At 45.0% G+C, this 13,110-nt stretch overlaps 1 protein-coding gene across 2 annotated transcripts in view; it reads left to right on the forward strand.

Moving 5' to 3' along the window:
• Nucleotides 1-13,110, forward strand: part of RHBDL3 (rhomboid like 3) — a 52,719-nt gene that overhangs the window by 12,518 nt on the left and 27,091 nt on the right. The window contains exon 3 of one of the 2 annotated variants that reach the window (XM_051634828.1): nucleotides 7,469-7,552. The exons of the other annotated variant lie outside the window; for it this stretch is intronic. Coding sequence (XP_051490788.1) covers nucleotides 7,469-7,552 — 84 coding nt within the window. The remainder of the gene's footprint in view (nucleotides 1-7,468; nucleotides 7,553-13,110) is intronic. 2 annotated transcript variants of the gene reach the window in all.

Genomic DNA, 13,110 nt, shown 5'->3' on the forward strand with positions numbered 1-13,110 from the left:
AACCCTCCCTCTGTCCCACAGCCCCTGCATTACTCAGTAGCCCTTAATACTGGATGTCTAACTGCCTGTGTTGTTAGAGTCAAGGCTGTGCCTCCTGATTCCTGTTCTCCTTTCCTAGGGTCTATTAATTTAGCTGGTGGCAGAGCTTTGTGTAGAGCCTTTGCTCACTGTCCTGCCCCCAGGGGTGTGATGAAGGGGACAGCAAGACGTTACCACTAAGGTGACACTTGTCTAAGCAAGAAGGGCTGTGACTGCTGGATTCTTTTTGCCTAAAGGGAGGAGGAGGGAGAGAGGCAGAGCAGATCTGGCTGTACAGTAAGGCTTGATTTGGAGAAAGCAGCATGCTCAGTTTTGCAAGGTAGCTTTAGGTCAGTTCAGGCTGGGCAGGAGGCTGGATGCTTTGGGTGTGACAAGAGAGATGTTTCCTAATAAGAACTGAATCCTGTCCCTTCTGCACTGGTGGGGCTGCTTCAGTGAGAACCCCAGCTCATCTTCCTTCTGGCTCCTAGTGCTGGAGGGGTCATTGGTGACAGTCCAGGTTGTCTCTGTGCTGGTGGCCCCTTGAGCTGGGGCAGCCTTTGCCTGCCCTGCTGCATCCTTGGTCAGCATAGAGTTGCAGATAGTGAAACACAAGGTAAGAGGAGCTCCCTGCAGTGTACGGGCAGAATTTCCTTGCTAAGTAAATTTGCACCCTGGTTACCAACCTGGCAGCACCTGCAGACAGAGCTTTGGCCTCTGCTGTAAGGACTGTCTGACACACCCCATCAGTCACAGCCTTCTGGCACTTGATAAGGCTTTAGAGGACAGCCAGTCTGAGCCCAGCAGACATCCCCAGGCTCTCTCTCCTGCCTGGTACAGCAGGATCTCGGCAGTTATCCCCTGGGTGAGCTACATCATTGGTGTTTCTGCCTGGACCTTCTTGCTGGTATTGCTCACCAGATATGTCATTAAGCAGCAGCAGAGAGAGACCCAGTGGCTCAGATCTGATTAACCTCTACAACTTTACCCTGCGTCTTAATTGGATTAGCTGCAGGGGGTGGTTTTGCTGTTGTTGCATTTATTTTTTTAATTTATTTTTTCCTAAACAGGTACTTAGCACTGTGACATGTGATGCAAGCAGCAAGATAGAGTAAGACCTGTGAATAAACCAGTGGTGTTTGCTTCTTCCTTGCTGTTCACCTAACAGCTCTTGCCTTTCTTTCTGAAAAATTGCTGTATCTGATGCCTGGGAAATGGATCTGAGTAAGCCCTGCAGTTGAATCTCTTGGCAGGTGTGGGTCTTGCCTAACAGCCCAGATGCCAGACCAATAGTCCCTGATTGCTAACTGCAGTTCTGTCACTTTTGGGAAGGATTTCTGCTCAGTAAATGTTCAGAGCAGTATTAGCTTCCCATGTTCAGTTTCTTTCATCTTTTCTCTGAGCTTTTTAGTTTTCTTCAGGGTTTGATTCTTCTGCACCTTACGGTTTTTGCTATAGAAAATGTGCCTTATTCAGCACTGCAATAGCCCTTCCTCTTCAAGGACTTCAGAGCTTATTCTACACTTTCACAGGTGAGAACATGGAATAAGGAGGTCAGTGATTGTATCTTGTTCCAATGGGGGACAGTCTGCTACAGAACTAAAAAAATATTAATGGAATCCATTTGAGGGTGGGATTGCCCCTCATTCCTCAAACTGCTGTCTACTGGCATGGTGCCCAGCTGAGAAAAAAGAGAACCAGTTTACAGGAGACTTTGCCTCATGTCCATCCTTCTGCCTGCAGCACCCAGTTACCTCTTCAACAGGCTTAAAATACAAGCTTTTCTCCTTGCCATAGCTGAGCACTGGAGAGGGTCATTGACCTTCCTGGGATGATAGAAGAGGTACATGCTGCTGAGAAGCTCTCTCTTACATCTGTTTCTAGATAACTGTGCACAAAAGGAGTGAATTGTAGGTGTGATACAAGAGCACGGCTCTGTTCCAGGAGGAATAATAGATGTACCAGCATCACTTTACCTGTTACAAGATCAAAAGTGCTGTTATATATTAAAGTTGATAAAACTAGCTGGCTTGGCAAAAGGGCTGAGAAACGGTTCCAGGGGTTTAATGTATATTCAGATAAGCTGTCTTCCATACTGAGGATCAGGCCTTTGAATTTAGTTGATGTACAATACCGTGGGTTTTAGTCACTTGGTGACAATGTAACTCCAAGGAGTTCCCTCTTTGGGAAAGGTTTGAATGTGGTTCAGGTGTAAGCACTGAAGGCATCACAGTTACAGACTCTAAGTAGAGGGTTCAGGGCTGTGTTGCTTCTGGGGTGGCTTTATGGGGCGAGTTGTTGTCAGGCATGAACTCTGCTGCTGCTCATAAATAAAATGTGATCATTGTCTCATTAGGATGGATGTTAGTTTCCTTTTTCAGATTTAATATATTCATGTATTTTGTGTCCACTGGCCCCTCAGCAGCTTGCAAGCTGGATATGTAAATCAGTAGCTGCAGAGGATGACTGGGCCATTAAGAGGTGGAATTGGATGCTCATAAAAATGAACGCGTTTAATGTTGCATGGTAATAATGGTTTGCTTGAATTTTTAAGCAGCCTGAGGATCTCTTACTTGGAATTCTGTGGCTCAGGCTATATTTGTTACAAAAGCAATAAAAAATGGAGAGGCTCTGTGGTTTCAGAGGGTTGGCTATTCTTTTGTCTGGGTATCACTTACACTTCTTCTGTATCAAATGTTATTCCAGATAAGCTGTGAAAATGTGAAATGCAATGATATCTGAAAACAAAGCATTGCAGTCCAAATTCACTGTGTCCACAGAAGTATCTGTCTTTGGAGATCTGTTGACATACTATTTTTCAGGAAAAGCCAGGTTTTAGTAGATAATTCTTCATTATTAGGCTTTAATGGAGAGATGTAGAGGACTAAAAGGATTTGGTGGGTCATTAAAATGAATACAGATCTGCCAATGTGGGGTTTTAAACACAAGGTGAAATCCTGGCCCCTCTGAAGGGGCCTCATTTGCTTCCTTTGGGCCCCATGCTAATTGCATTACTGATTTCAGAGTGTTAAAGACTTCCCCTGATTTTAATTGTATAGTGTTTCTTTAAGCTTGCAGATATAGAAATATGCAGTTTCTTTTGTTGAGGGTTTTATTAAAGGAAGCTCATGCAGTGTGCACCCCCTTCCATGGTAGAGCATCACATAATACATTTCATTTTTCAAGAATATGAGGTTATGATCATCCCTGAGATACTGAGAGGCTGCACTCTGAAAACATTGGTGCTTCTTGCTTTTCCCCTTAGCACCGTGAGACAAATACTTCAGCTTTTCGTCACTTACTCAAGCCTGGGCTGATGGGGCAGTAACAATATGCAGAGAGAATATTGTGATACGCACCATAAAGTTGTGCCAAGGAGAAACAAATATCCAGGTTCAAATGCTCTTTCCCCCTGAGGCTTCTATAGTGTATTTTATTTTTTTCTAAGGCTAAATGCTGGATCCAAGGCTTGCTAACAGCCAACATCTTTCATGTCAGGCAAAAAATTCTTTGCTAATGTCTTCCTTCTCCACAGATAGTCTAAATGCTCATTTCAATGCAGCAGAGTTTGGCTGTGGCAAGTCTATCATTACTGTAAATGGGTACAGCTCTGCAGGTACTGCATTGCCCTTTATGAATCTGTTCTAAGAATGTATGCCAGGGTTAGACTGAACAGGGTCTCCATTTTGCAGCTTGAATAATTGATCATGGTTTGTTATGTTTCCAAGAAGGTGATCAAAAGAGCCAGATTTGCTGGGTGGGCAGGAATAGAACCAGGGTGAAGTACAAGTGTGGGGTGCCTGGGGGTGTGGGTGGCACCTTCATGGTACTTCTCTACAGTATGGTGCTTGGAAGAAGTAAGTAGGGGTGCTTGGTTGTGATGTGTTGTCCTGGAGCTAGCTAGTTGTGATCACAAGGATTTGCAGTCTGCTATGGGTTGGTGTAAGCCCACCTTTCAACTTGTAAAAGGCTGCAAAGTTATTTAGACTGGTCTGTTTCCTTGGTGTAGGAAGGATTCTTTCTTTCAGCTTGTCTGAGTGCATGTCCACAAGGCCTGGGAAGAGAAGAGCAAATGGAGAAGCTGTTCACCAAGACCTGCTTCTTCTGGTGAGACCAGGTGGCAATTTCTGAAATAATTTTTACTTCAGCTGCCTCCAAACACCATAGAGAACTGGAGCAGGCAACACTGGTCAATTAAAATGACCGTATAGTTTCCTATAGCCTTCAGTTAATGCAGTTATTTTGCTAGCTTATATGGTTACTGCACTGAAGATCCTGCTGTTGCCTGAGTAATCTCATTTCTGAAGAGGGATCTTTGGCTGTGGAATGAGCTGAGTCAAAACTCTATTTTCTCCTCTATGCTGGGGAAATACCCAGACTCAGAGGGCAAATCAGCAAACAAGCAGCAGTTTTGTGCTTATCCAACATAGGACAAATACTGCAGAGCCCAAAGCTGCTTCACAGAGGGGCCACAGCTCCTTCCTTTCCAGTGAGAACAGGCAGCAAGACTGACTCTGTCACTGCCTTACATTTGTGTCTGGGGGTGCAGTAGATTTGCTGTCCCATGCACACTTAAATGTAATGCTTTACTGCAGGGCTGAGCAAGGCTAAAAACCTTGCCTGTTTATCTCCTGCCCAGCTCCTCCAAGTCACTCAGTGTGATGAGCAGAACCTGGTTATATCTGTTCTCCATCTGTCCCTTCCTACCTCATCTTTGCTATCCTTAATTGTTAGCATCTGGCTTGAAAGATTGCCTCTTAGCACAGTGCTGATGGGATCTTTCCAGAGAGGATTAAATCTGCAGTGGATTGACAGGAGACAGTATCCTTGCTGTGGGAAGTTTGCCAATTGTTTGTGGGCTCAGTGCTGCTGCTCTTCCAGTTACTCCAGTTCATGTCAGGACATAGGCAAGAGTCAGTCACAACTCCACGGGGGCCAGCTGGCCAGATGAGGCTTGGTACCACATCTGAGTTCGGGAGAGATGTCCTGCACCCAGCTGCTGCATACAGCCTTTGTCAAGACTTTCAGTCTTTCTGTATCAGCTGCACCATCCCATGGAGCTGATTTCATACCTGGCTCTTCCACTGTGCTATGGCAGTACTTTAATCAAGGACGTGGATGAAGAGAGCAGTGTTGCAAGGAGTGCTGGTGGTAGGGGCTGAGATGTCATTTTGTGCTCCCTAGGTGGCTGATGTGTCTGTAAATCACACAAGTGCTTTCCTGTAGCTTTGTGTTCTGTTACCACCCTGGCTGCCAGGATTTCGTGGGACACGGGTCTCAGCTTTTGGCAAAAGCACAGCCTCCTTTCCTTGTAAAAGTACTTGGTATGTATTTCCGTTGCCCTGAAGCATAGCCAAGGGCCCTGCTAAGCTCCCTGAATCCAGGCCCTGAGAGATGATATTTCTTTTTGCTTTATTTGGTTTGCTTTCCTGTGGCATCTGTATTTTTTTTCCCTGTACGTGCACAGGGAGCAGGGGAGAATCCCTTGGCATTTCAGAAGGTAGGAGTTTCCCCTTACTTTCTTGGTTTCCTGATCTGCTCCTAGCAAGTCCTTAGAGATCCTTGTTGCTCTTTCTCAAAGGTGGTGTGTGTCCTGCAGTAACCAAAGGGTATCTGTTACCTTGCAAAGACAATCTGGGGCCTGGAGGCACATTGCTGCCAGTAACACAGGTGATGATGACTCCCTCTTTCCATAGTTAGGACACACTGGCAGAAACTTTCTGTACTTTGGACCAGTCACACTGAGGAGGGTTTCCCTGTGTGTTGGTGCTGGCTGCAGCTGTTGCAAAAAAGTCTTTACCCAGTTTGAAGGAAAACCTTTGTATCTAGTCTGTCTCAGACTTTAAATCTCAATGATAAGCAAGCAAAGCCAGCAGAGTTCACAGCAAAGGACTCAATTTTGTGAGCTGCTTGGAGGGAATGTTAAAAGATGTTCACAGGGTTTAGAAGCATTGTTGGATGTTTTTTTGTTTTGTATGAAAATCCCACTAGCTGGTATTCCCATGTCCCTTTAAGCCATTTATTTTGTTTCTTTCATTAAAACGATTTTATCCTGGCTCATGCAAGTAGAAATTAAAATACTGCTTGGTATTTCCTTGCCCATCCTATCTGTCCTTCATCCCCAAATCCTTTCAGCTCTCCCCAGCTCTCCCCCCTTCCCTCCCTGGCCTGCCTTGAAGGGCTGGGAAAGCCGGCACTGGTGCATTATGTTGCCTGTCTGATTGTTGTGGGGTTGTGTTTGTGTGGGGAAGGTCACGAGACAAAAAGACCACCAGGCAGGGGTGTGTGTGGGGGTGCTCAGTCCCTCTCCATTCAGGCCTTGTGGTGATGGGTGGGAAGAGTCTTGTTTGCATGACAGGATTTCAGGGGGCGATTGCTTTTTGTTCAAGTTTCTTCCATGGCTGCTGCATGGGCCCTGGAGGGCAACAACAAAAGTAGAGTTTGTATGTGAGATTCATGGGCTGAAGCACCAAGAAGCGCAGCTGACAGTGCGGGAGAGGCTGAGCCAGAGCCAGCCACAGTGTGTTTGCATCCTGGAGACTGCTGGCAATTGCCCTGGTGGAGGTGTTTGTATGGTGGCCACTCTTGGCTCAGTGGGTGTCTGAACCCTATGGGCTGAGATGTTTAGCTGGATGAATGCTGTGGAAGTTTTCTGACTGTGGAGCAAAGGTTGTAATTTGGGGGGACACCTCCATGGACCTGTCACAGTGGCTATGAATATTTTTGAGACTTCCAGCCAGGGACTTTTATTTGCAGCGTCTGCCTTCTTCCTTGCCCATCAAGTCCACACTTCTGAGAGCATCCTTGTGTTTAAACAGTTTTTACTTCCTTACCATCCCTCTGAGCAGCTGAGATGTCCTTCAGTGCAGCTCTCCCCTCATTCCCCATCCTTAGAAGCAGCTCAGTCTATATTTACCACTGGTGTGCACAAAGGCAAACATTGTCAGGGGCTCATTGTAACTGCCCCAATTACCCTGAGTTAATTTGCATAAGAAGATTGACCAGCCTGTGGTAGTGGCTTTGCTTTAGCTGTCTGCTATGAGACACTTAAATTTGGGGAGCCGAAAAGAACGAGTTCCCAGGCTGGGTGTGGACTGAGGAGGGGATGACAGTTCTGGTCCCTGACAGCATAGATACTCCAGCAGCCCTTCCTAGAAGGAGAATAACTTGCCAGCTCCCACCTGCTGGCTGGCAGCACAAGCCTGCCTGATTCAGCTGTAATAGCTGCCAGCTTCCCAGAGATACAGATTCAAGGAACCCCAAGCATGCCTGAGTTCCTGGCTGCCCCATCTGAGCAAATCCTTCTTCTGTAGAGTGTGTGTTTATGTATTTATTTTTAGTAGGTGTTGACCCTGCTTGAATGCTTTTAGTTTAAGCGGTGACCTGCCATGTGTTGTCACCTCCCTCAGGCACATGTAACCTCTCTTCCTTGTTTTTGGATTTCTTCCAGAGAGCTAGCTGTTCCCGCAGGCAGGCACTAAAGGGAGTGGAAAGCAGCTGGGATGAAGCACAAGTCAGGAAGCAGGCTGAAATGGTATGATCTCTTGACCCACAGCAATAGCTCGTGCTATTAGGGCTTGCTCACACTGCAGCAGCTGCACAGCTCACTCTCCTTTCACTGAATTGAGAATTATTCATATTCTCTTTCCCTTCCCCCCCAGTGCCACATGTAACATGATCTGCCTGCACCCAGGCTGGCAGATGGAAAAGCAAGTCAGTTTGCAGTAATGGTTCTTTATGGGCTCAAATGGCCTGTGAAGTTGTGATGTCAAACTTGTCAGCTTTAGCTGAGCAGCCTTTCTGGCGACCATCACTGTCCCACTGCCAGTGCTGTGTGTGTCTACTTGCACAAACACACACTGATCTCTTATCTCCCTGCAGCTTCCAGGAGAGACTCACATGCTTGGCCATCTTTGCTTATAGATATCTCCAAGCTTAGCATACTTCCTGGAGGTACTCTGACCTTTACTCTATCTTAACCCCTCCTTAAAAATCTCCCTCGTGGAGGTGGCTGGAGCACAGACAGCTCATCTCAGCTGTATTAGTGTTTTAAGCCTCTTGCAACTTGGGGTGAATTACTACTTTGCTCTACCTTGAGTTCCCAGTTGGAACTGTGGAACTGTGTCTACTGAGCCAAGGGCAGTGGTACCACTATGAATCATAAAGAGCACAATTTATCATTTCAAAATTCACTTAGTGACAGAGACTCAGTCTCTAATTACTAAATCCCAAGTCTCTGTCCTATATTTTTGGACCTCTCTAAGCTGGATTGATGTGCAGCCCAGATTTCTCAGGAATTCCTTTGCTATTTCTGTGGAGGGGGGAAAAATCTTCATGTCTTTTCTCAGATGTGCTCTGGCTTTAGGATCCTCATATTTTTTTGCCTGAAATTAACTTAATTGATATTGTTATCTTTATTTGCTTAGCACAAGAAACATCAAAAAAGAAGGGGCAGAACCAGAGTCTCAAGTTGAGGCACAGGTGGGCCCCTCATGGTTCCTCTAGCAATGTTTTAAAAACCAGTTTGTATGTTTGACTTTCTTGATGTGTTGAAAAGGGCAAATAGGGTCAAGTCTTAGATTTAAATTTGTTTTACTTTCACTGTGTTGGTTTTTGAGGGCTGTGTCCCACCTAATGCTGAGTTTCTATGGCTTCTCATTTCAGCTTGTGTGACAGTGGAGTCTATTTATGAGTGAGCAAAACATGAGCTCCAGACACTGAATTAGCTTTTAAATGGTTATTCCTGACAAATACGAAACATTTTCTGAGCACAAAGTAAAGGGCTAAGATTTAAGGCCTTGCACTCTGCCTTTTAGAGTGAGTCACTCTATCTTTTGGTTTGCAGTTGGAATAATTATATTTGGCACAGGATCCTGCAGGGAGTGACTGATGGATCACTGATAGATCAGGATAACATACTTTAACCTGCACACCCAAAAGGGTTAGGAGTGCATCCAGTTTTCAGCTCTGCCAGTGAGGTTCAAGGAATATGTGTCCTTTCTAAATGCTTTATTTTCTCTGGCTGTGAAATGGGTGGAGATGAGTAAATAATGATATTTAGAGTTTTGTTTGCAATTTCTCTTTGAGAAAAATATTTTACTTGAGCTGAACCTCCTGAGCACTCTGAACATAAGCATAAATGTTGGTTTTCTAATGGTAATGTCCAGTGTTTTGGCCTTGTAGAATCTGAGGGAACTTCTTCTAAAGAGCCAGTTTTCAAACCTAAGGCAAATTTACAGGAAAGTTTTGACATGACTGAAATCTCCAAGTTTTTGCTTGGAAAAGTTTTGTTTTGAAAAAACAAATCCTGGCTTTAGAAATGGGAAGAAGGTCCTGAGAATAACACTGCTGATAAACAGTGTTTCTGTGTCATAGATATAAACTGCATCTTGTCCCACCTTTAGGATCCCGTTGTACGTTCATCTCTTGGGCTGCCACTTGTAATTATCTTGGTACTTTATCCCCTCAGCTCTTTCCATGTCATAGGCTCAGTTTTGCTGCAATTGCCTTTGATGGGGCCCGCCTGGCCCTTGGTGGCTGCTGCTCGATTTGCTCTGGGTTCATGAGAATTTGTTGACAGGGAGGAAAGGAGGTGCCCAGTGGTGGAGGGATTATACAGGGACAGACGACGGAAACACTGTCTGCTCCAGGCAGCTTTTCTGCTCCTGGATTAAAGTTCATGCTGTGTTACTTGTCTCTCTCTAAGGCCTTGTCAAGTCCATGTGGGAAGCTATTCTGCCTGCAGTGTTTCACTGTGTTGCTCAGCTCTCTCTCTGCCTCATTTCTCCTCCCTCTTTCCCCTTCCATTCAAGCGGCATCTTTCAGTCTTCCCCATTCATGTCTGTCTTTGCTCTCTGCCCTGTGTAAAACTTCCATGCCCTCCCTACCATTCATCACCTCTTGCTCATTCACCTCACTGCTTGCCTCTTTCCATTCATCTGGGCTTCCTCTCAGCCAGTCTGGGCTGCCCTCTCCTCCTGCCCCTTCTGCAGTCCTCCTTTTGTGTCCTTGCACTCCCTTCTCTGCGACCATCCGAAGCACAGCAGCCTGCAGCGTGTGCTCTGTGAGGATGCTGCTAGAACTTGGCCCCACTTGATGGGCTAATTAATCCCCAGTGGAAGCCTGGTGAGATTTTTTTTTTGTGGGTGGATTTGTCTCCCTAGTTACCCTGCAGGTGAGAAGGTTTGTTGGGTTTTTTTTCCCCCAATCTCTTCCCACTTCCCAGAGGTGCAGCATGATGCATGAATAGCAAGAGCATTGCCATTTCCTAACCATCCTTTTCAGTCTGGTCTTTCTGTCTCTCCCACCTGGCTTGTTTCCCTTTTGTTTCCAGTGGTTGCAGCTCTTGCGTGACTCTTTGGGAGGTTTTGATTTGTTCCTTCCTGCAGATCTTGCCCTCACAGTCCTTCATGCAGGGAACCTGCTGTTTGGGTGTCATCCAGGACTGATTTGGATGTATCTCCTAAGGAACAATGTGAACCACCACAGCTTCCAGCAGTCTGGCTCCTGTACTGCAGTTGTAACCCTAGAAGGGTGCAAGCCAGGGTTGCTTGCTGTGAAGTGTTTCAATGATAAATACTCACAGCTCTGGGATCCATTTGGAACCAGTCTGGAGTACTTCTGACATGGTTTGGTTCTGTTGCTGCAGTGTAGTGCTAGGTGCCTGCAAGGCATTGCAGGGAATCGTGTGGAAACTCTGTCTCCTCTTCACAAGGCTGACATTATCTGCTCCTGTTTAGCTTGGAAAGCAGAGGAGTTCCTTTGGTAGTATCTCATCCCCACGACCAGGCAAAGCCAATGTAAAATCAGTAGGAGTTAAATGTTCCCAACCTATTTAGTAGTTTTCTTCTGCAGTTGTTCTAACCAGAAATGTGGTTTGAATTCCAGTATAGGTGGGTCATTCTGGTTTTACATGTGTGTTATGGCAGTTGTTAGTTGGAACTTTAAATTCAACTGTTTGGCTCATTTTTCTGAGCCCTAATCACTTGCAGTCAGGTCAAAAGGGAATTTCTGGGATAAACAAATGAATTGAACCTGTCAGTGGAGCCAGTCAGACTTTACCAGTGCCAAACTCAGAGGTAAAGTCACCTCATTTACAAACCTGCAGATCACATTTCCTTTTTTCAAGGCAGTGTTACCTCGAGAGCACTCAGTGTAACAAACAAGACCCTCCCCAACCTCCCAGTGTGGCTGCCTCTGAAGATGGCATTCCCCATCCTGTAAGCTGGATGGTGTTCTTGGCTCCTGGCCATATGATTTTCTAGTTGCTTTTAGTGTAATATGTATTGTTTGCAAGCACCCAGCTTTACCAAAAGACCCAGCTCATGCTTAGTAACTCGGTGCTTTAGCTCATCTGTGAGCATGATGCAGACTAATCTTGTGCTTTCTCCTAGGTCACTGATGATAATCCTGTAAGTGCAAGAGTGAATTCTCATGGGACCCCATTAGTGGCATCTCCGTGTGATGGTAGCTCTCTAGCTTAGTTTTATTTTTGAGACCTGTCAAATAGCCGGGCTTTAGCATGTTGAATGTGTGACAGTGTGAGTTTGTGTCACAGTAGGTCCTCCAACACAAGGTTGTCTGGTGGTGTCAGCTGCAGAAATCAGTTATACCATTGATCTTGTCTTATCTGCAGCAAGTTTGTATTTTCATCTAGATAATATCAGCTGAACATAGTCTACCTTCTGTAGCCTGTTTGGACTGATACTAGACCAATCCTCCTTCAATTATGAATTAATCAATATCAGTTATCTGTTAATTTTTAGTGGGTTGCTATTAAGCTGACAGACTTGCTTTATCCCATTAAATTCTTGTCACAGCTCTGTAGTTTTGGGAGTGGTGTGCATGCCTGTCACCATGTTTGGACAGAAGTTTTGGAGCCATGGTTGGGAGGGCTACATTGCTGATTCAAAGCTGGAAGAAAGGTAAAAAGCAGATCTTGATGTTCTTCCAGTGTTCCCAGACTTGCAGAAAATCAGTATTAGTACTGACTTTTAAACATCTTTTGGATGAAAGTTACCTTGACCTGCTGATTCAAGATTATCTAACTTTAGCAGCTGCTGTGTAATTCTCCAGAATTACTGCTGGGACAGAAGGTGTATCATCATCGTATGACATTTGTTGGGTTTTTGTCCATATATAGAACAGAAACATTTCAACTACTTCTGACACTTTTGTGCTGGTATCACCTCTACTTTTTACAGATAATACCAGACTGTGGGAAATGGTTCTTCTTCCCCACGTAAGTCTAAACAAAGTGTCTTTTAAACAGACCAAAATCCTCTTTAGAATGAGAAGACTTGTATTCTTCCACTGTACCAGCAGACATGCTGCTGTGACAGGAAACATGGTCAATAGTAGTGAATTTTACAGGAATGTTTGTGTATGTTTAGTTAACCTGGGGACAAGCAGGGGTTTGACCACAGGAACTTGGCCTGAAATAAAGCCCCAGCTCAACACTATGCTGTGACTGTTGTGTGTTCATTTCTGGTTTGGGGTTGTTTTTTTAGAATTATTTTCCTGGTAGCAATAGTGATTAGAGAGTGTCTCCAGGCTGCGAGGTTGCCTGTGCATACTGGGTCTTCTGTTGAGTGATGTAGTGCAAATAAATGCAGCATCCCACCCAGAGAGTATTACGTTTCAGCTCTGAATGAAGCAGCTTATGCATTGTTCCCTTACGATGTAGAGACCCTGAGAGATAGAATTCATATCGATGTAGGATTTTGAGATTCTTCAATAAGACATGACTAAGAAGACCGAAACAATAATTATCTGGTGCCAAATGAGAATATTGTGTGTCATGGTAGGATATTGCTGTTTTCAGCTTTTGATATTTAATGCCTTACGCTATCCAGACGAAAAGTGGGTTTCATTTTAATTAGACTGCAGAACTCATTGCCTTAGGAGATTGTGGAGCCCTGAGAAGCAGAGGAATTCAAAAGGGAGAGCAAGAGATTGGACATTTGCACATAAAACAGTTCTGTGCCAGTGCTGACAAGCAGATCTGAAAAGAGTGCTAAGCTTCTTGCCTAAGGATTTAAGAAAAGGTTTTGACTCTTAGAGTGGGTTTGGTGCTGGCAGTCGCTAGGTGAT

This window comes from Apus apus, chromosome 17 (assembly GCF_020740795.1).
Source record: "Apus apus isolate bApuApu2 chromosome 17, bApuApu2.pri.cur, whole genome shotgun sequence".
Taxonomy (NCBI): Eukaryota; Metazoa; Chordata; class Aves; order Apodiformes; family Apodidae; genus Apus; species Apus apus.